The sequence below is a fragment of the Ursus arctos genome, unplaced genomic scaffold, assembly GCF_023065955.2.
Source record: "Ursus arctos isolate Adak ecotype North America unplaced genomic scaffold, UrsArc2.0 scaffold_34, whole genome shotgun sequence".
Taxonomy (NCBI): domain Eukaryota; kingdom Metazoa; phylum Chordata; class Mammalia; order Carnivora; family Ursidae; genus Ursus; species Ursus arctos.
In genome coordinates, this window is record NW_026623030.1 from 13,886,252 (window position 1) to 13,905,273 (window position 19,022).

General features: G+C 50.2%; 1 protein-coding gene across 6 annotated transcripts in view; it reads right to left on the reverse strand.

Moving 5' to 3' along the window:
* UBE3B (ubiquitin protein ligase E3B) overlaps positions 1 to 19,022 on the reverse strand; it is a 53,196-nt gene that overhangs the window by 16,143 nt on the left and 18,031 nt on the right. For all 6 annotated transcript variants that reach the window (XM_048221380.2, XM_026515077.4, XM_026515076.4 and 3 more), the window contains 10 exons: positions 18,737 to 18,842; positions 18,316 to 18,436; positions 17,194 to 17,371; positions 15,428 to 15,591; positions 14,111 to 14,278; positions 10,721 to 10,892; positions 8,996 to 9,114; positions 8,033 to 8,147; positions 7,362 to 7,461; positions 2,684 to 2,803 (listed from right to left, as the gene is read on the reverse strand). In XM_048221380.2, coding sequence (XP_048077337.1) covers positions 2,684 to 2,803; positions 7,362 to 7,461; positions 8,033 to 8,147; positions 8,996 to 9,114; positions 10,721 to 10,892; positions 14,111 to 14,278; positions 15,428 to 15,591; positions 17,194 to 17,371; positions 18,316 to 18,436; positions 18,737 to 18,842 — 1,363 coding nt within the window. The remainder of the gene's footprint in view (positions 1 to 2,683; positions 2,804 to 7,361; positions 7,462 to 8,032; positions 8,148 to 8,995; positions 9,115 to 10,720; positions 10,893 to 14,110; positions 14,279 to 15,427; positions 15,592 to 17,193; positions 17,372 to 18,315; positions 18,437 to 18,736; positions 18,843 to 19,022) is intronic.

Here is a 19,022-nt window from a genome sequence, read left to right on the forward strand (position 1 = left end):
GCCTGTTGCGCCCTCTGGGCACGAGTGTCATTACACGAGAACTAGATCTGTGTCCTTCCTTCTGGAAGGGGAGCGGGAGGAGGGTATTTCTCTTCCCTGGGGCATCTCAAAGAGCAGATGCAGAGGACTCTGACCTGGGGCTGAGAGCTGGCTCCCACGCCCAGCTCTCCCACTGAGACCTGAGTGAACATGACTGTGAATCTTAACTTCTCTGGCCTCAGTTCTGCCTTTGACAGAGGGGACAGGGCTGGTCAGAGGATGTCTTACGGCTCCTCCCAGTCCTGAGATGCTAGGGTCCTGGCCCCGGTTTACCCCGTGAGGGGAAGCCTTCTCGCAAGACTTCTGACGAACACCTTGCAAGGGGAATACTGAAGCGCCACCTTCGATAAAACCACAGAAAAGGAGACTGAATAAAAGGCCAGAATAGCATGTGAGCCACTAATATCAGCTTTCTGATGCCCTCTTGTGTCCAAGTCAAACAAATGCCGCTGGGCTCTCCTGATCTCACAACCAAACCAGCAGGTAATGAGAACAAGGAGGGTAACGGAGTCTGTGACGCTCTCCGCTTCCTAGGTCAATAGGAACAATAGCAATTGGTCTCATGACGAGACGGAATATAAAAGGAAAAGTGGACTTGGCCAAGAACCTAAGACAGACACCCCTCCTGTGACACCCTGAGGGCTGTGTTTGTGAAAGCAGGCCCAGGGTAACCGGGACATGTGGTCAGTTTCCCACAATCAACGACACTTGAGGAGGGAGCCAGGGACTCTGTCACTCTCAGGACACACACCAGTCTCTACCAGTGCAGCCTTCCTGTTGGTGCCGGCCACGTCTGCGAGGGACTGGGGACCATAAGTAACAGGGGAGGAGTATCCACATCCGATGAGGAAAGTGCTGGAGAACACAACTGGGCTTTTTCCACTTTGAGTCAAAGCAAAGCCTGCAGACTGGTTGGCCCACGGGGCGGATTCGCTGGGTCATCTAACCTTCCAGACACTTCACAAAATGTCAGTTGTTCATAACATAAAAGCTCCTTGCCCTGCTCTTAGGAACCCAGAGCAGAGGCACCTGGGAGGCTCCGTTGGTTAAATGTCTCCCTTCGGCTCAGGTCATGATCCCGGGGTCCTGGGGATTGAGTCCCACATCAGGCTCCTTGCTCAGCAGGGAGTCTGCTTCTCCCTCTCCCTCTGCTCCTCTTCCCCACTTGGGTTCTCTCTCTCGGTCTCAAATAAATGAATAAAATCTTTAAAAACAAAAACAAAAAACCCAGAATATGATGGAGCCTGAATCCGCCAGGTGGGACGGAGTGGAGGTGGCCTCTTTTGGCTGGGGGGGGGGGGTACGTGTTCCCCACCTGCCCACCCCTCTCCACTGCTCGCCAGCCCTGAGGCTGGATGTCAGGAGTCATCTGCCCACACACGAGCGCGGCTCTTTTTCTTAAGTAGCTCTCTAAACCGAGGGCTGTGTTTCAAGAAAAGCAGGATGGCCCAGTGGAAGCAAAGAACTTTGTGTAGCATGCAAACAAGACGCTCCCGCGCGGACACACTCAGCCAGTTTGACCCTTTCCCATGACTGGCGGGGTCCCTGTAGGCACTTAAGTTTCTTCTCTCCCATTTTAAGAATGTCAAAAGCATCATCTGGTGACCACACGCTGCCTCTCCCCAGCAGAGCCCCATGTCCATCGCCAGTGTTCAGGCGAACTAAAAGCAGCTCTCCAGGAAGAAGTGTGAATGCCCCAAGGGGGAAAATGAAAATGTGGGGGAGGAAGGGCGGCTGCCAGTGCCATTTGCTGGTGGCTGGCTATGTGGCCATGTGCTGTCCTGGGATCCCATGACTACCCTACGCCACAGGACATGCTAACAAGGGGCTGTGGCTGGAGCCAGAGAGAAGGTCTAAAAAGCAAGCACGGGCCACTCTATCAAGCCCAGCCTCTCCTGGGAATGTGGACTCGGGGTTCAGTCACCAATTTGGTCACTGGCAGGCTCAGCACATTTGGGCAGGCTCCACACTACACAACCCTGGGGGACAGGACGGCACACGCACACACAGTGACCTCATAGGCACGTACGTTTACCGTAACAACATGCTAGCAGATGGTAGTCGGGGTCGTGTTCTGACAAAATCATTAAGTTATCACAATTTTCTGACATATAAAGTGTTCTGAGGACAGGCACCTATTTCTTGTTCACATAAGCTGCCACAGACTGTCACACTGGACACTGGGTTTGGCTGAGGTGGGCCACTTCACTGTTTCTCCTAAGTTCCTGTCTACGAAGAACCCCTAGCTCTGTAGTAAATGCACCCCCCAGTATGGCTCAGTAAACTTACTACCTACACTCCAGCCTCCACATTCACTGTTGGGAGTCTGGGCAACACGTCCACCAGGGAGAAGGGAGTCTGCAGACATGAGAATGCCTGCACGTAGCACTTCCTGTCCTCACTGCAAAGAGCACGAAGTGTTCCATGTTCCAGCCCCGGAGCACTGCGGGTCCCCAGCACCTAGGTCATGTTTAATCAAGCAGCTCTCCGGAGCACACGACGGGACAGACAGCCCCATTCCAGCCCCGAGCCTTGATTTCAGTGCCATTAGATCGAAGAGTGAAAAGAATGGTTGGAGGCAACAGATCATCCACTAAAAATCCAGCATTTCAGAGAGTACACCTCTTTGTGATGGGCTCCTCACCTCCAGCATCCGGGACCGTCGGATCGTGATATGAGTGACATGGGGAGAGGCCGAGCTGGTCTCCACGAGCCCCAGTTTCTCCTTCTCCTTGGTGACCATGTTTCGAAACAGGAGAACTCTCTGAAATGAGCAAAGGTGAGGCCAGAAACTGGGTCAACAACTGATGATTCCCAAAGACACAGTGTACAAGATTAGTGAAACGAGTCACATGAGAGGCAGGCAGAATAGGACGCTCTGATAGATGCCGCAGGTTAGAAGGGTCTGGGGAGAATGGTAGACATTCCCCAAAACAACCTTGGAATTAGAAATTAGAGCTGAATACATGCCAAGGAAGGAAGGGCCCAGAAAGAACAGTCTGGCTGCAGCCAGAGTCCACTTAACAATGGTCTGGGAGAAAATCGTTCTTGTTCAGTTGATCAACCACTATAAAAACCTGGCGGCGGGACAGGTTACAGAGGCTGCTTTATACAGCTAGGCCTGCTTTAAAGGAAATCAATGTTATGAGTTACAAAACAGAAACATTTCAAAGGTAATTTTTTTCACTGTCAGAAATTTTAAAAAATGATCCCACAGAATAAAGGCCCCTGACCTTTCATCTGCATCCTCTGTGCCCTCAAGCACACCGCAGCCCACCCCCACCCCCACCCAGTAACATTTCTCAATTACTGTTACAGAAGAACCCTCTCTCCCCCACGGTCAAGATTCTGATAAGCCCCTTCCAGGAGAGCATGACCCTCTGTCCCATCCTGGGTTTGAGAACCACTGCTGTAAAAGCACTCAAATGTCAGCCAAATGAGGAAATAAATCCAACCACTGCTGGTTTTTTTTGTTGTTTTTTTTTTTATGAGAATGCCCTCCAGAATCAAACACTTTGTTAAATACAAACAAGGACAGTCAGAACAGTAACAATGGTAATAATGCTTAACTGCATACAGGGGAGGCTAGTGCATTCAAACTGGATCATTTGATCAGCTATGAAGTAACTATGGCTGTAGCAGGAAAAGCAATCGCCAGTGGCCTCCCGAGGAGGAGGAACATATCTGGCAGAGGGGTTACTTCTCAGCAGAGCAACTTGATGTGGCTGGTCGGCGAGTCTAGAAACAAGGACTGAAGTGCTCTGAGTAGTACCGGAAGCTCTGGGGGTCTCAGGACGACATGGAGGGGAAGAACAGACGGAGCAACAGTGAGGGCGGCTGTGATGGGGGGTGAAGGGCACCGCTGCCTATCCTGTCTGTGCGGAAGGACTGCTGACTTCCAGAACAGGGCCTTCACTTGTGTGGGCTGTGGGGCACAACGGCTTCCTCTGGCCTCAAATCTTTATTTAGCACGATCACCTGAACACGAGGCAGAAGAAGAGCTTCCCATCCGGGTGAACCCAGGATGCGGCAGAGGCCTCAATCACAGAAGCTGAGGTGCAGAGGTGGCTGAGGGAATGCCCGCCTCTCCCAGGAATCCCAGGATGAGGCCCTGATGTCCACGGGGCACGGAAGACAGTTTGGGGCAACTGTAAGCAGCATCAAGGGACTGAGAGGCCTCAGCGACCACAGGAGACATCTGGGAAAGGACCCTTGTCTCCACTGTGCAGATGAAGAAAGTGACTCACCCAAGGTCCCACAGCTGGTGGACAGAGGGGCCAGATTCAAACCCAGCACCCACGCACAGACCATGACACCACACAGCCCCTGCCCACCCCACGGGGCACGAGGCCTTCCAGGCCCAAACAAGAGAGAAAGGCCTCAAGTCCCAGTCGGAAGATGAATCGCACACAGATGAGTAAAAGCTACGTAAGACAGCACAGAGAACGAAGTGCTGTGTGTGTGAACCAGGCAGAGTTGAGGCCCTTAAAAACATGAAGGGAAGAACGGCATTGTGAGCCACCCACTTGAGTGAGATCAAGAACAGGGAGAGTTCTGGCATTAAGAGCAGATGCCATGGTGACAGACACAAGAGAGCAGGCAGGACTGCAGAGACCCTGTTACCCTGTGCATTCCAGTAAGACGTGTCAGCACGAGGGCAGCACACGTTGCATCAGGATGGGACAGAGCCCTCACCACTCCGAAACACTGAGCCACACATGCCCTCCCAGACCTGCCGGGGCCATCACAGGATCAGGACAGGGGCCAGGGACTAGGAAGTGTCTCCAAGAGACAGGAAAGAGAGAGTTCATGAACCAAGCACAAAAAGCCTTCATGGCAATCTTTGGCAAAACTCCCCAAAGAAAAACAGGGAAGGATTAGATTATAGCCCTCAAGTCATGCCAACTAATCTCAGAGGTTCCCAGGCTTCTTGCTCTCAGTACCCCTAAAGGCTCAGTAAGGACTTTCACGGCACTCCTAGGTCAAAAGAAATACTTACAGCGGCATTTACAAGGTGGCTAGGGTCCTAAACCACTCTTTGCGTGCATGGGGCACCTGGATGGCTCAGTCGGTTAAGCGTCTGCCATCAGCTCAGGTCAGAATCTCAGGGTCCGGGGATCGAGCTCCGCATCAGACTTCCTGGTCAGCAGGAAGCCTGCTTGTCCCCACCCCCCCACCCCTCCTCCCTCTGCTTGTGCTTTCTCTTGCTCTCTCTCACTCTCTCAAATGAATAAAGTATTAAAAAAAGATAAGTATTTGTGTGCTAAGGGCTTAGTAGCTGTACTTCAAAAGTACGTGTACATTGAAATTAAAAAAAAAAAATTAGTTTCGTTTTTAAAACTCAGCAAAGAGGACATCCTCAACAGGAATGCTGCCGTCGTGAGCTTGAGCCGGTGCTTCACAGAGAGGCCGACGGATCTCACTGTGCTCCTCTCAAAAACTTAAAATATCCAGGGCCACCCGGGCATGCCATCTGTGAACTGCAGAGACACAGAGCACAGACCCCAGGCCGCACGATACGGGAATGCCACGGTCCAGGGCTGACTTGGCAGGCACACAGGCTCAGGGTGAGGCGCTGTGTTTGCAGGGGGACTGCACCAGACTGGACGAGGCCCTGAAGATGAAGGGCTGGAAGCCACTTCCATGCGGAGTGGTTACAGAAGGGAAGGATGCCACCCTTGGAACACAGAAGACCCAGAAGGCAAATGAGGGTCGTCTGCGCATCTCAGAAGATTTAGAGATTCCACTGTCACAGTGGTTGTTCAAGGACCAAAGGGTAGAAGGTACAGTGAAATCACCCGGCTTCAGGTGAGGAAGAACGTTCCATCACTGGGCAGAGGAAAGCAACAGCACAGCTGGCTTTGCCAGGCTGCAGGCCTTCCATCTGAGGCAAGGTCAGGGACACTGGCCAGGGGCGGGGAGGGTGGGAGGGCGGCACGTTTCACTAAGTCATCTCCACGAGATCCCTTCATTTCTGAGAGGCTCTGCTGTCAAGTGCAGCAAGAATTTAAACAGCCACATCCGTTTGCAAATTGCTACTTGAGGGAGAATGGCAATCGTTAATAATGTCAAGGTCAAAACGATATCAGAGAGCAATGAGGAGTAAGTATCTCTGAAAAATGAGCTTCAATTTACAAAAACGTGCCTTGTGTTCTTTTCTAAAAATGTCTTTTGCCAAAAAAGAAGGAAAAAAAAAGAAAGGCACACCAAGATCTCTAAGAGCCTCGTCTGAAGGAGCCCCGTATTGCTGTGGCATCCAGCAGACACTTTTGGAGCATCACTCCAGACTGGGGACGTGGGTGGACCTGAGCCTTCCCAAGCCTCTCAAGTCCCTTGGGTCTGGGACACTGCGTTGCTGGTTCCCTTCCTCTGATTAGTCTTCTCCTGTGCTGGAGCTCCCAAGGACAGGTCCCCGGTCGTCTTACTCCATCTGGCTCCCTGACCACCCTGTCCATGGCTATGGACGCAGCCAGATTTGGGCGCTGTCCACATGCTGAGTCTCTCTCCAGCTCCATTGTCCAATGGCCTCAGGGGGCATGGACACCTCACCTGTTGCCTGCTCAAAGCAGGCCTCCCCAGCACTTTCCCAGACCTGCTCTCGCAGGTGCTCCTACCCCAGGAAACGACTCCCACAAGCGCCCTGGAGCCCGAGCCAGAAACACGCCTACCACCTGAAATCCATCTCTCTTTCTCCTCTGAATGTCTTCATTCTCTTGATTCTATCATCTTTCCACTCCTGTAACACCTCTGCCCCTCGCCAGTCCTCCATCCCACGCCAGAAGAAACTCTTTAAAGCATAGCTCTGACCAGGGGCCCCTGAAGCTGAAAACACTCCAATGACTCCAATCAAAATCCACATGCCTGCCCTTGGTTCGCAAGGCCCTTCTGACTCCAACTCCTACAAACCTCCTCAGTTTCCCGGCTCCCCTTTGTATTTTCCACAGCCAGACCGTATGGCTCGCCCTCCAAGAGCACCACGCTCTCAGTCAACCAGGCCTTTAGCCACTGTCCGCTTCTGCCTCTGGCCGCTTCTCCTGACTCCCTTCCCCCTATTCCCAGCTGGGTCAGGCCCCCTTGTCTGGGCCCCACAGCATCCATCCCTGTAACACGCACCCCCATCCCCAGAACTGCCAGTTCCCACTGTCGTCAGTCTCTGTACTGGTATTAACACCTGATGTAGCAGGAGAGCCAATCACCGTTCACATCTGCTGAGTGAATGAGCTCATTTCTTTCTCTCCAACTGCTACAGCGAAGAGGGAAAGTCAGGTACCGTGTGCTGAGACAGAAAGATGCACAGGAGCCCAGCTCCGAGAGCAACTCACGTTTTTGTGGGGAATGACATGAGGGATGTACTGCAGGATCAGCTGGGCCCGCTTCCGGTCCTTGTCCAGTTCTTGGAAGAGCACGCTGGGTTTGAGATCCCTTCAGAAGAAAGGCACGGGTTTGGGGTTATTACAACACGAAAACCATTCTCTAGTGCGGGGGTGGCCCCGACAGCCTGCTGTCGTTTCTGTAAACCAATTTCCATGGAACACGATCACTACACAGGGTCTCTGGCCGCTCCCACGCTACAATGGCACAGCTGAGTACTTGCAGAACAGACCGTCTGGTCTGCAAAGCCTAAAATATTTACTGTCTGGCCCTTTACCAAAAGCGTCGGCCAGACCCCACTTGAGTGCCACAACCTAAGAGCTGATATGTCATTAATAAAAAATTGCAGACATCTTACGTTTAGTTGTTGCAAGAGGATTTCCCCAGCCCATTCCCGAAAAACCTAGCTGTTGTTTTTGTCCTGCTCATTCTGCTGATAAAAACCACCAATGAACTATGGTCACCTGCTGCTCGGTTCAGCAAGCACTTGCTCCCCATCTGCTAAATGGGGCCTGGCTCTGTCACCATTGATGAGTTCTCATCACCCTCAGTGTCTGCACATGCAGCGCGTGACGAGGGGACTCTGGCTTCTAGGAACCCCCTCCCCCGCCCTGCTCCTCACTTGCGCAGCCAGTGGTCCTCAGGGGCGAAGCGCCGCCGGCAGTCCCGCTCATACAGCACCATCAGCCATCCGTGCACGGACTGGAACAGCTCTAAGGTCTCCCCCTTGGCGTTCTCTGTGGGGCACATGGAAGAGTCCCACGTAGAGAGGTGGTGAGAGCAGGCGGGGGGCCAGGAGGACAGCTTCTTGTCTCTGCCTGTCACCAGGCCCCACCAAGGTCCTCATCTCCTCATCTCCCTCACTCTGGATTTTATGCGGAACCAACGGAATTAAAAGGCACCCTGGGTATGTTCTAAGTGTCTGCAGGACCTGGGTGTCTCAGACACAATCACTCACGCTGCCTCCCACTAGCGAGTGATCTAGAAGACCTTTTTTTTTCTTTTCTTTTTTTAAAGATTTTATTTATTTGACAGAGAGAGAGACAGCCAGCGAGAGAGGGAACACAAGCGGAGGGAGTGGGAGAGGAAGCAGCAGGCTTCTTAGCAGAGCAGGGAGCCCGATGTGGGGCTCGATCCCAGGACCCTGGGACCACGCCCCGAGCCGAAGGCAGACGCCCAACGACTGAGCCACCCAGGTGCCCCTCTAGAAGACCTTTTTAACGTAAGCAGCTTTGTAGTGAACCTGACAGCACTTCGGGAGGTAAACTCTGATTTGAAGTGCGCCCTGATACAGCATGGAAATCAACTCAAAGGAGCAAAAGGAGAGACAGGGCAAAATCCTCATCATTAATAATCCTCCACACGTATACATACCTCCTTAAGGGAGATCTAAGACCCCCATAAGCACACGACTACCTTAAGGGGCCACGCACAGAGCGAAGAAGTGAAACTTCCAATTACGTGATTAAATGTGCCTTTCCAATTAGCTGTGATGGGCAATGAAGCTAAGAATCAGTTGATGGAACAGAGCGCGGCCTCCCTGCGTGTAGCATCACTGAAATGACGGCGAGCAGCGTTACCTTACCTACGATTCCATCCCAGATCATTTTGAACACAAAGCAGTTCAGGAAAGAGGAGATGGTCACCAGCTCTTCCAGTTTGAATGAAATTTGTTCTTCATAGACTTCAATGTCGTCGAGGATCCTAAATCAGACAGAAAATTAGTCACAACTTCCCACTGAGGAAAGGGGGGAAAATAGGAGAGCTCTAGTTCTGATGAGACAAAAATAAGCTCACGAAATAAGCTTTACCTTTCAGATAAAATGTATAGCTAACACGACAGGATGTGTAGGTCTGCTTCAGGGTGACGCAGAGGAGAGAGCTGGGGGGGGGGGGGTGGGCAAGCAGAGGTGGCTGCATTCTGACCACTGTGGATGGGCATGTGGGGGGGGGGGTTCCTTCTACTATTCTCTCCACTTTCTATTTATTTGCAACTGTCCGTAGTAAAAATTTCAAGACTACAATGGAGAGAAGCTCCCCTTTATATTTTTCTTATTCATAAGGATCCGACTGTGACACTCTTCTTAATCTCTTAATTCCTGCCTGAACTCATGCCTATGAAGGAATCTTGGCTGAGAGTCCGTGTCCACCAAGGAGAGCCGTGGAATCTTCCTCTGCATCGACAACAGCCACTAGTGGCACTTAGTAGGTACCTGAGAAGTATTTATGAGGGAATAAATAAATGCCTGAAAGAACGTGTGAGTAAATGAATCATTTAAGATACAGCTCCATGTGAAAATTTCCCAAGACTGCTTCATTCGCTTTGGAGCACGACTTGCTCTCAGATCACCCTGGACCCAGCCATTGCGGGTGCCTTCAGCAGCAGCACAGGGCTCTGTGCTCACCTCCAACTGTTCACTGAGCCCCTCTCTCCATGTTCTTATCCAGAATCTGCCACCTACATGTCCCAGATCCTCTCCTACCCTGAACATAACTGTCCGGGGCCCTTCTCTCTTATGATTCTTTACCAACCTTGGGAAAACAGGGAATTAAAAAAAATACCAAACACACAAGTAGACACCTAAGCTTAAAAGACAAAGGAACTGAATGGGACTCACATTTGCTAATTCCCCGCTCCGTGCCAGGCATTGTACTGAGAACTTGATGTTCCTTTTCTCATTTACTCCCTATCAGATTACTAATATTATTCCCATTCTATGACTAAGGAAACTGAAGCTCAGAGAGGTTACGCAAATTGCCTAGGGTCAGCTTGATAATAAACATCACAGCCCTTCCTGTGTGCCACGGACTGTGCCAAGCACTCTGTGTGCATTACCTCTTTTAATCCTTACCATATGGCCAGGGCATGTGCTACTGTTATTTCCATTTACAGAGGAGAAAACGGAGGCTCAGAGAGGCGAGGCCCTCTTGCCCAAGGTGTCTTGGGAAGTGGCCAATCCTGGATTTGCCTCCCAGTTCCCTGGCTCTGGACACTTCCAGGTAACTACCTAACCCAGTGAGTAAATGGTGGAGATGTGACTTGAACCCAGCTCTGGGAGACCCCAAAGCCTGCACTCAGGAGTACTGACCCAGCTCCCCTGGAAGGATGGGAATTAAGAATTGCTGAACCCCGACTACATGTTGCCCACCTTGTATTGTAAATGTTTTCTAGTCTAATTTTCTTAATGATCCTGCCCCACAGGTCCGAACGATGGTGGTAATCACATCAGCAAGGGCTTCTTTACTGATGCTGTGATTTGGCTTCTCCACACTCTAGGAAAGGAACTGAGCCCCACAGCAGTCAACCTACGTGATGAGGTGCCGGGAGCAGTCACAGAACAGCATCAGCATGGCCAAGAGCTGCTTAGACTCTTCCGTGTCATTGTTGAGGCATTCCAAGAAGAGCTTTAACCCTCCGTGGGGCCCCAGCTCACAGATAAACGCCCACAGTTTGGGGAGCAGGTCATCAAGGTAAGTGAGACCTGGAAAAGGACAGAGAAACCCAAGCTTCAGGTGGGGGCTCCAGCTGTCCACGGTTTCTCCTACCCATTGGGGGAATAAAACGCTTACACTTCTTCGTGGACATTTAACGTGTGCAAAAGAAGGTGCCATCACGGAGAAAATCATTATCACCACGAGAGTAATGATCACGGTAACAGCTAACATTTCATGGGTGCTTTCTATGTTTCATATGCTGACCTAAGTACTCTGCACGCATTATTTCCTTTCTATCTTGTGAAACCCAATGTTACCTCCGTTTTATAAGAGAAAAAAGCCGAAGCAGAGAGAGGTTTAGTAATTAGCCCCAAACCACCCGGCCAATAAGTATCAGAGCTAAGAAGAGAACCCACATCTGTTTGACTCAGTATTTATATTTTAAATCAGGGATCAGCAAATTTTTCCTGGAAAAGGCTGGAGACTAAGTATTTTTTGGGCTGTGTGGGCCTGGCCTAGCACCCTGTCACACTACTGAAAGCTACCAGCGTAGCACAGATAATATGTAAATGATTGGATGGGACTGTATTCCAATAAAACTTTATTTACGAAACAAGTGGTGGGCCGCATTTGGCCCACAGGCTGTCGTTTGCAGACCCTGCTTTAAACCATCTTTCAAGTTCACCTATATTTAGCAAAGCTTTCCCCTCCTCTACTTCTGTTATTCTACCTCTGCTAAAAATGGGAAAGCAATGAATGACTACAGTGGAGATCCTGTGAAGTGTCCCACAAACATTTAACACTGGGCGAAGCACAAGACATTTTAGATCTGCCTCCTGATGGCTTCAAGGCCTCAGACACACAGGCTACATCACTGCTACATTTTAAGTCTATTAATATAGCTATGGACTCAAAGAGCCTACCTCTAAAGTTCCATGTGTCTCTGAATATACAGTAAGGTGTATGCCTCAAATTATTCCTCATATTTCACTTTATATTTGAGTCCTTATAATACCTCTTTTATAGAGCACTCTGAATTACTTAATTTTGAACAAAGAACTGTTTGGGGAAGATGTATTTGCCCAGAGCAGGGGCAGGATGACAGACTCAATGGCGCTATAAATGCTTAGACCAGGGTGGCAGGTGAAGGAACCGTACAGGAGGCAAACAAACGGAGCGCCCACTTAGTTATTAATCCTCAAGGTTTGAGCTCACATTTTCAAGGTGGCAGAATGTAGTTATAGAATGCAGAAATCAAAAAAGAAAGAAGAATGCAGAGACCTCATAACTTAAAAATAGATCAAGAGAAAAACAATGACTAATTAAACTGTGGAGACCACAAAGGTACTCCCACAGGACAATCAGGAAGAGCAACTACGCTCACATCGTATCTCCAGCTTCAGACACAGATTCAGCCAGGGCTGCATCTGGAGCAACTCCAACAGAAGCGAAGATGCAGGGCTCCGGAGAGCTCTGCCAGTGGGGGCAGCACGTGGCTCTGGGCCACCAAGTGCATGGGAGCAGCATGAGCAAAGCGGTGTGCCGTCCTCACAATCCGCTCTGCAGTAGCTAAACAGACCGAATATTCTACAAACACTTTAGTTTATCTCCTTCTTAAAACAACAGATTTTCAAGTAAGCCAAGAAAACTTCTTTCTGGGTGCTCTCACTAGGACTCCAGGGGATGCCTCAACTTGTGGGCACCTTAAGAAGAAGCATAGGCCATAACCTCAAAGTCACGTCACTCACTATGCTTCTCAAACCCTCACAGTGGGTGCTGGGGTGCCAGGCTTGGTCCAGGACCCTCTTCGTCTCCTTCTGCATTCTCCTGATGGAGGCTGCCCTGGGCCCAAGGCTTCACATGACACCCCTTTGTTTGTACCCCCCCAGATACTCACATGCCTGCTTGGCACCTCACACTCATCACAGCCAAATAGAACTCTTCATTCCCCACAAGCCCACCCCTAGCTGGTTGTCTCCAGCTCGGCAAATGGGTACCACCATGCACATAGGCTGCTTGGGCCAACACTCTGGCCTCATCTTTGAAGCCTTTAGCCTTCACACCTCCAAATCCAGTGTACCTGTAAGAGCTGTAGACACGGCCTCTAAAACATATACAAAGGCCCCTGCTTCCAACCCCGCTGCCACACCAGTCCTGTGCTGTTCAGCTGGAGACCGTGCTGCCCCCCAGGTGGCATCTGGCAGTGTTTGGCAGGGTTAGCACAACTGGGGAGGGGGAAGCGCTACTGGCATTTATGGGTAGGGGCCAGGGGCTGCTAAATATCCTACAACGGACAAGACAGCTTCCACAACGAAGAATTACTGGGCCCAAGGTGTCAGCAGTGCTGAGGCTGGGAAGGCCTGCTCCAGTCCAAGCCCACCCGTCTCCTTACTTCCGCGGTCACAGAGCCCATCATGACAGAAAATATTCTTTTCCCTTGCCTGCAGCTCGCCTCCCCACTCTTAGAATCCTCTTGGGAAAGGGACCCTGGCTGTCTTAGTCACCTCTTCACCCTCAGGGCCTGGCACATACAGGTGCTCTGTTCACGTCTGAAGATGAATAAATATGGGTGAAAGAGAGAAGCAGTGGCAATTTATAATTTAAAAAAAAGTAAAACGAAACAGAAGAGTTCTTAACCCTTTATGTAGTTAACAGTTTCATGGCCTACAGACTTTCTGTCCTCATCACACCAATTCATATGAACAAGTCCTGCATGGCAGGGGAAAGCCCCAAATGCCCAAACTCTGTGCTCCCGACACACACGACTTTCTTCCTTGCTCGGCAAAGAAGGAAAACATTGGGCACATCCATGTGATGAGATACAACGCGGTCAACATAAATGAAATTTGGGAAACTTGCTGACAATGATAAAATGCTGCGTATTTCAATCTAAACACACGTGTACAGAGGTGGTACACTCAGGCACAGGTGTTTCTCCTTCGACTATAGGATTAAATGTGGTCCAGCTTTTCTTTTTTCTTGTCTTTTCTAGTTTTCTATTCAGAAAAAATAAGGACTTTTGAAAGCAAATTGCACTCCACAATGGACATAAAAGCCAGGTCACAGGAACGAACTGGCAGCGCTGGGCCCGAGGTCAGCATGAGCCATTTAACTGAGGTGTATCAACCTCTAAGAACGGCTCCAAAATACCCTCCCTCAAAACCTATCTTCTGAGCCAAGAAAGCCGGAAGAAAAATCAACTTTTTCTAAGAAAAATCATCCACCAAATGTCAGAGATGGAAGCAGATGCCTCAGGACTGCAAACCTGTGAGTATCTGCAGCCGGATCTGGGTCAGCGTCGTCAGCGAGGTCTGGTAGAGGACACAGATGTTGCAGACCTTCTGGACCTCCGCAGAGTCCACACGCTTACCCCCAACAGGCCTGAGAATATTCCGGACGGATGCAGACCTCTGAAATGCGCGCTTCAGGAGATCTGGCATGGAGAGGAGAAGGAATGTGTGAGCAGACGTTCTGCCATCTGCCCGGTTTCACTCTGTGAAGAGCATTTCAATAAAGTGCCTGATTTACAGCCTGGGCTGGACAGCGGGGCGGCTGCTGGGACTCAAGTCATCGCTTTGGGATGAATTAGAAAAGCATTAACACTAGGCCTTTTAAGTGCGACCCAGAGACCTCTTCAAACATCAGAAAATATCTCAGACCAAGCCGGGCCTATTCGACTCCTACAGGGGAGTCTTTTACTGGGCCACTGGACTTTAGAACTCACAGGGTAAAAATGCAGAGGACTACATTAGGGGAAGACGGACAAACGCAGGGGGCCTGGGGGGATTCCCAGTTCTCTGCTTTCAGAGGGAATCAGCATCAACCTCAAGTAGTGATACTCGGTTTGGGTTGGGTTGTGTTCGACTTTAGTTTCAGACCTTCCTGTTCACATTTCCATCCTGCTGAAATGACACTGAGCCCTTGCTCACGGACAGCTGCACTACGGGGCTCCGCGCCACGCTGGATGGCAGAAGAAAAGTCACCCTGAACCTGGAAACCTGCCATAGGCAGGTGACTCCACCGAATTCTGTGTTAGCGGCATTTCCTGAACTTCTCTCAGAGAGGGCAACAAGAAACCTTTCCATGCAACCTATGACTAAGCTAAAGGGGCAATGTGGGGGTGGCCGGGTCAGTGACCCAGTGTCCTCTGCGTACAGACCCCCACGTGGGAGATTTTTATGATTAGGGACTCAAAAAGGCTCTACTTCCCCTAAGAAATGGGCCTTCCTTCTTCGTGTTAATGAGTAAGAAAAGATCCACAAACCCCCTTTCATTCTAGCTACTAGAAATTCAGAGCCAAATGGAAGTTCAGAGATCCCCACCGTAGCCCTCAGGGAACACCCATAATCTCTACACATGATCTTGGTCTGGTTCACCTATTTGTTTCCCTGGTCCTTGTTTTCTATCCCTAAGGGTTTTCTGTTGCTCTTCTGCTCAATGTGAACTCAGTTGAAGCAGTGTTAAGACCTGTGTGGGAGACGTTCGAGTGTCACAGAAGCGGAGGGGAGCAGGCACGCAGGGACAGCAGGAGCTGCACTTGAGCCAAGCAGAGCCATAGGCTCAGCCCGCCCCAGCCACTCACTCTTCACGGGAAGCACGTTCTGGGGGGATGCTGGCTGCACGTGGGCTGGCTCCTGGTTCTCCAGCAGCTTCTTGCTCAGGATGTCACTGAAGAAGATCCGGATCAGAGGCACTCCCCACAGGAACTGCAGCTGCTTGGTGATCAAGGGCATGGACTCGTTAAGGCTAGGAGAGAGCAGGAGACCAGGCATGTCAGTCCCACCTGACGTATGGACACAGACAGCCCACTCAGCTCCCCACTGGTCCTTCCACTAGGAGGGCTGCCTACGACCTGCCACTCAACATGGCAAGTAAGAGGATAAAGAAGAGAAAGTAGGATCCACAAATGCCACCAAGGGCCTAGAGGCATAAGGTACTGACCTCTTCCGTCTTCTCTGCTGCCTTATACCCAGGCTTCCTGTGCTGCCGACAGCATTCCTGCTCACCCCAGGGCCCCAGGCTCCCCACAGTACAGTCCTTCCAGACACCCTGTCTCTGTTCTTCATCCTGACAGTCCCCACCCAACCATTTACCACCCAGTCGACAAAAGCTAAATGATGCTTGCTGTACTGTCTTCTTCTTCACACCTAGACTGTAGGCCCAAGCCCGCAAGTCTCTGGAGTCTCCTAGGAGTCTCCTTGCCTTCAAGAGTTTCCTCCCCCACTCCATGTGGCACCCCCAGCCTCAGACTCACTCCTGAAATCTCTTCATCACCTCCTGGCTCTACATCCCATGAAGGCTCCCGCGGACTCCCAGCATCATAGGAGAAACAGCCACCACCCACGAGCATGGGCCAGGCCTAGAGGCAGGCCCTTGACATACCTCATCTCATTCGATCCTCTGAAACAACATTATCCAAGGGACTGAGAAAACTGTCCCCGTGTTTCAGGATTGGAGAATGGGATGAAGCGACTTGCCCAAAGCCCCCCAGAGCAGACCAGGCTGCACAGTTACGTGCTCCCCAGCCCCTCCTGCCTCCCACAACAACCCCCTCACCGAGTCCCAATCACACATGCTCCACCCTCTTTAGGCTGGGGAGTCACACGGGGGCCTGCCATCAGCTGGGCATTTGTCTTCTCAAATGGACGGCTCTTAGACACAAGGAAAAGGGAGACAATCTGGGGATTTCCTTCCCTGGCCCTCATTCTTTGCCTCAAGGGCAGCTGCCAGGGACCTAGGCAGATATCTGAACAGGAAAACAGCTGGGAGCCACAGACACCTTCGCTCCTGAGACCTGCCTCATCTCACTCAAGGGTATACAGGTTTCATTTTCAAACTCATCATGGCCCTTTAACTAAATCATTCTCTTCTTGCCTAGCATTTTTAATGTTTTTGAGTTCTGTAATAAAAAATTTTTAAATTGATATTCCACCTCTTGAAAAGGATGAGGTGACTTCTATCCCCTTTCAATCATGTGGCTTATTTTAGTACCTCCAAAATATGGCAGTCTAGGGAGTCAGGAAAAGCAATATTGAAAAAGAAAACAGTATTAACAAATGAGGTTCACAGTTTATTAAAGAATTAAATACAAAATAAGATGACCTCAGAGCAATTGCTGATATTTACAAGTAAAAAAAAAAGAAACTGAAGGGATATTCACGCAGGTTGTCTCAGGGTAGGGCCATAACGGGATGGCACTTATTCTCTTTTGGTTTTATCCAGATTTTATCCAGTGAATGTATATTACTTTTGTAACAAACAACACAACACAAGCTGGAAGGAAGAAGGGGGAGGTGGTGAGAGGCAGGCAGGGGACAGGAAAGATGGCGGTTTGCCTCCGGGACTCACCCATAGTCCACAGATTGCGAGAACCAGCCGAGAACGGGGTGCCAGTGTGTCAGGTTGGATTTCTTCTGGGACACGTACTTCTGACAGTAGCACAGCATCTGGGTGAGCAAACTCACAAACCCGTCTGTCTCCTCCTCTAACACCCTGGGGCTGAGGGAGCCCAAGTGCAGGAGGTTGCCTACAAAGAGAGAAAGCGGAGTGCAGTGGGCCCAGGTGACCCGCTGCATCACCTTCACAGCCCTGCTCTCTGCCCGGGGCTCCCATAGCCACGTCCATGTGCAGGAATAAACTCCACGTGGAAAGGCGCCTGGCTTTGAATCCTGGCCCTGCCACAGAGAGCTGCGTGCCCCTCAACCCACCTCTCCAATCTGTTTCCTCATTATAAGACTGGAATAAGGTTCACCCACTGTCGATGTGAGGATTACATGAAGTAACGTAAAACGTCAGACACGGAGAGGTGTGTGATCTTTCGTTAGCGTAACACTTTGATAGGACACGAAGATTTGAAAATCAAGAGTCAATGTAAGAAATGACCTTTGGAAGGACCTCCGAATGTTCTGGGAAATCACTGTTGTTCAATGTCCACCTAAGTTATTTAATATGCCTTGTGTGAGGACTCTCATCATAAACTCTCTCAAAATTTTGCCCCAAGAACCTTTCTCTATGTAAAATAAACTTCTAAGCAATGAGAATTACGTACCACTGCGGATTTCAAATGCTTCTATCCATTTGCTTCTGTCCTGTCTTCATTTACAAGGAAAATGGAAAACAGATGATGCAGGCCCTACCCTGAACTAAACACCACCCAACTGTGCCCATCTTTCTCTCTTGAGATGAGAATTATCCAGGTGATCCACCGCATTTTCATTTTTCCCTTGGCTGCCACAAAGCTGAGGGCCGAACTTTAACATTCATTTATAGTCGCTCCACTAGGTTGCCAGGTGGATATATTTTCCATTGATTTTCAATTTTACTCGTCTGTTCTATTTGATTACGCGTCTTTTAAGTACTTCCAACTGTTACTAAAAACAACTCGTGATCTCCAGAACAGTAAAAAAACAAAAACACTTGGACTTTTCCTGACGCCCAGAACACAGTCCAACTCCAGCCACAGATACTCACCCATTAGACAGAGCGTATGGCATCCTTCTAAGCTTTCACATACATCACGGCATCGATCTTCGTTTCTTAAAAATGTGATGAATTTACGAAGCATGTCATGAGATTCTAAAACAGCGAGGCGCTGCAAACAAGTGCAGACTGTTAGAGCGGGAGCTGGAGGAGGAGCTGCCCACCAGAGCGCAAACTCGACGGCCTGCAGATGAACACTTGGGCGCCCAATGTGCTCTCGAGGGCCAGGAAGGAAATGCACAAAGATGAGAACTGGCTCTCGGGCCTGCTAACCTGAGTGTGCCTACGGTGGCTACCGGCTTAGAAGAAATCTCAGGAGGAGAAGTGGAAATTAACAGAAAAAACATTTACTCTCTAGTTTCTACGAAGAAAGGCAAAAACGGACTCGGGGGAACATCACAGAGTCACTTACCTCAGGGGTCACTGTGCTGAGATGAGTCACAAGAGCAGGCACAGACATGACGTGGATGAGGAATGGCCGAATCAGATTGTCTGAAAACTGTGCGGCAATCACAGGGCTAGACACAGACAGATCACCTTATTCACACGGGTTCGCGCGTCACCCCAGAGCCAAAGAGCCACTCTGCCAACGCCCCCAATTCCCCTGGAATTATGCTTCACAGGACTCTAGGAAAACTAAAGGCTAAAGATGAGGATGCCCTCAAGGGGAGTGGCTGAGTCAGTGACAGTATGGTTGT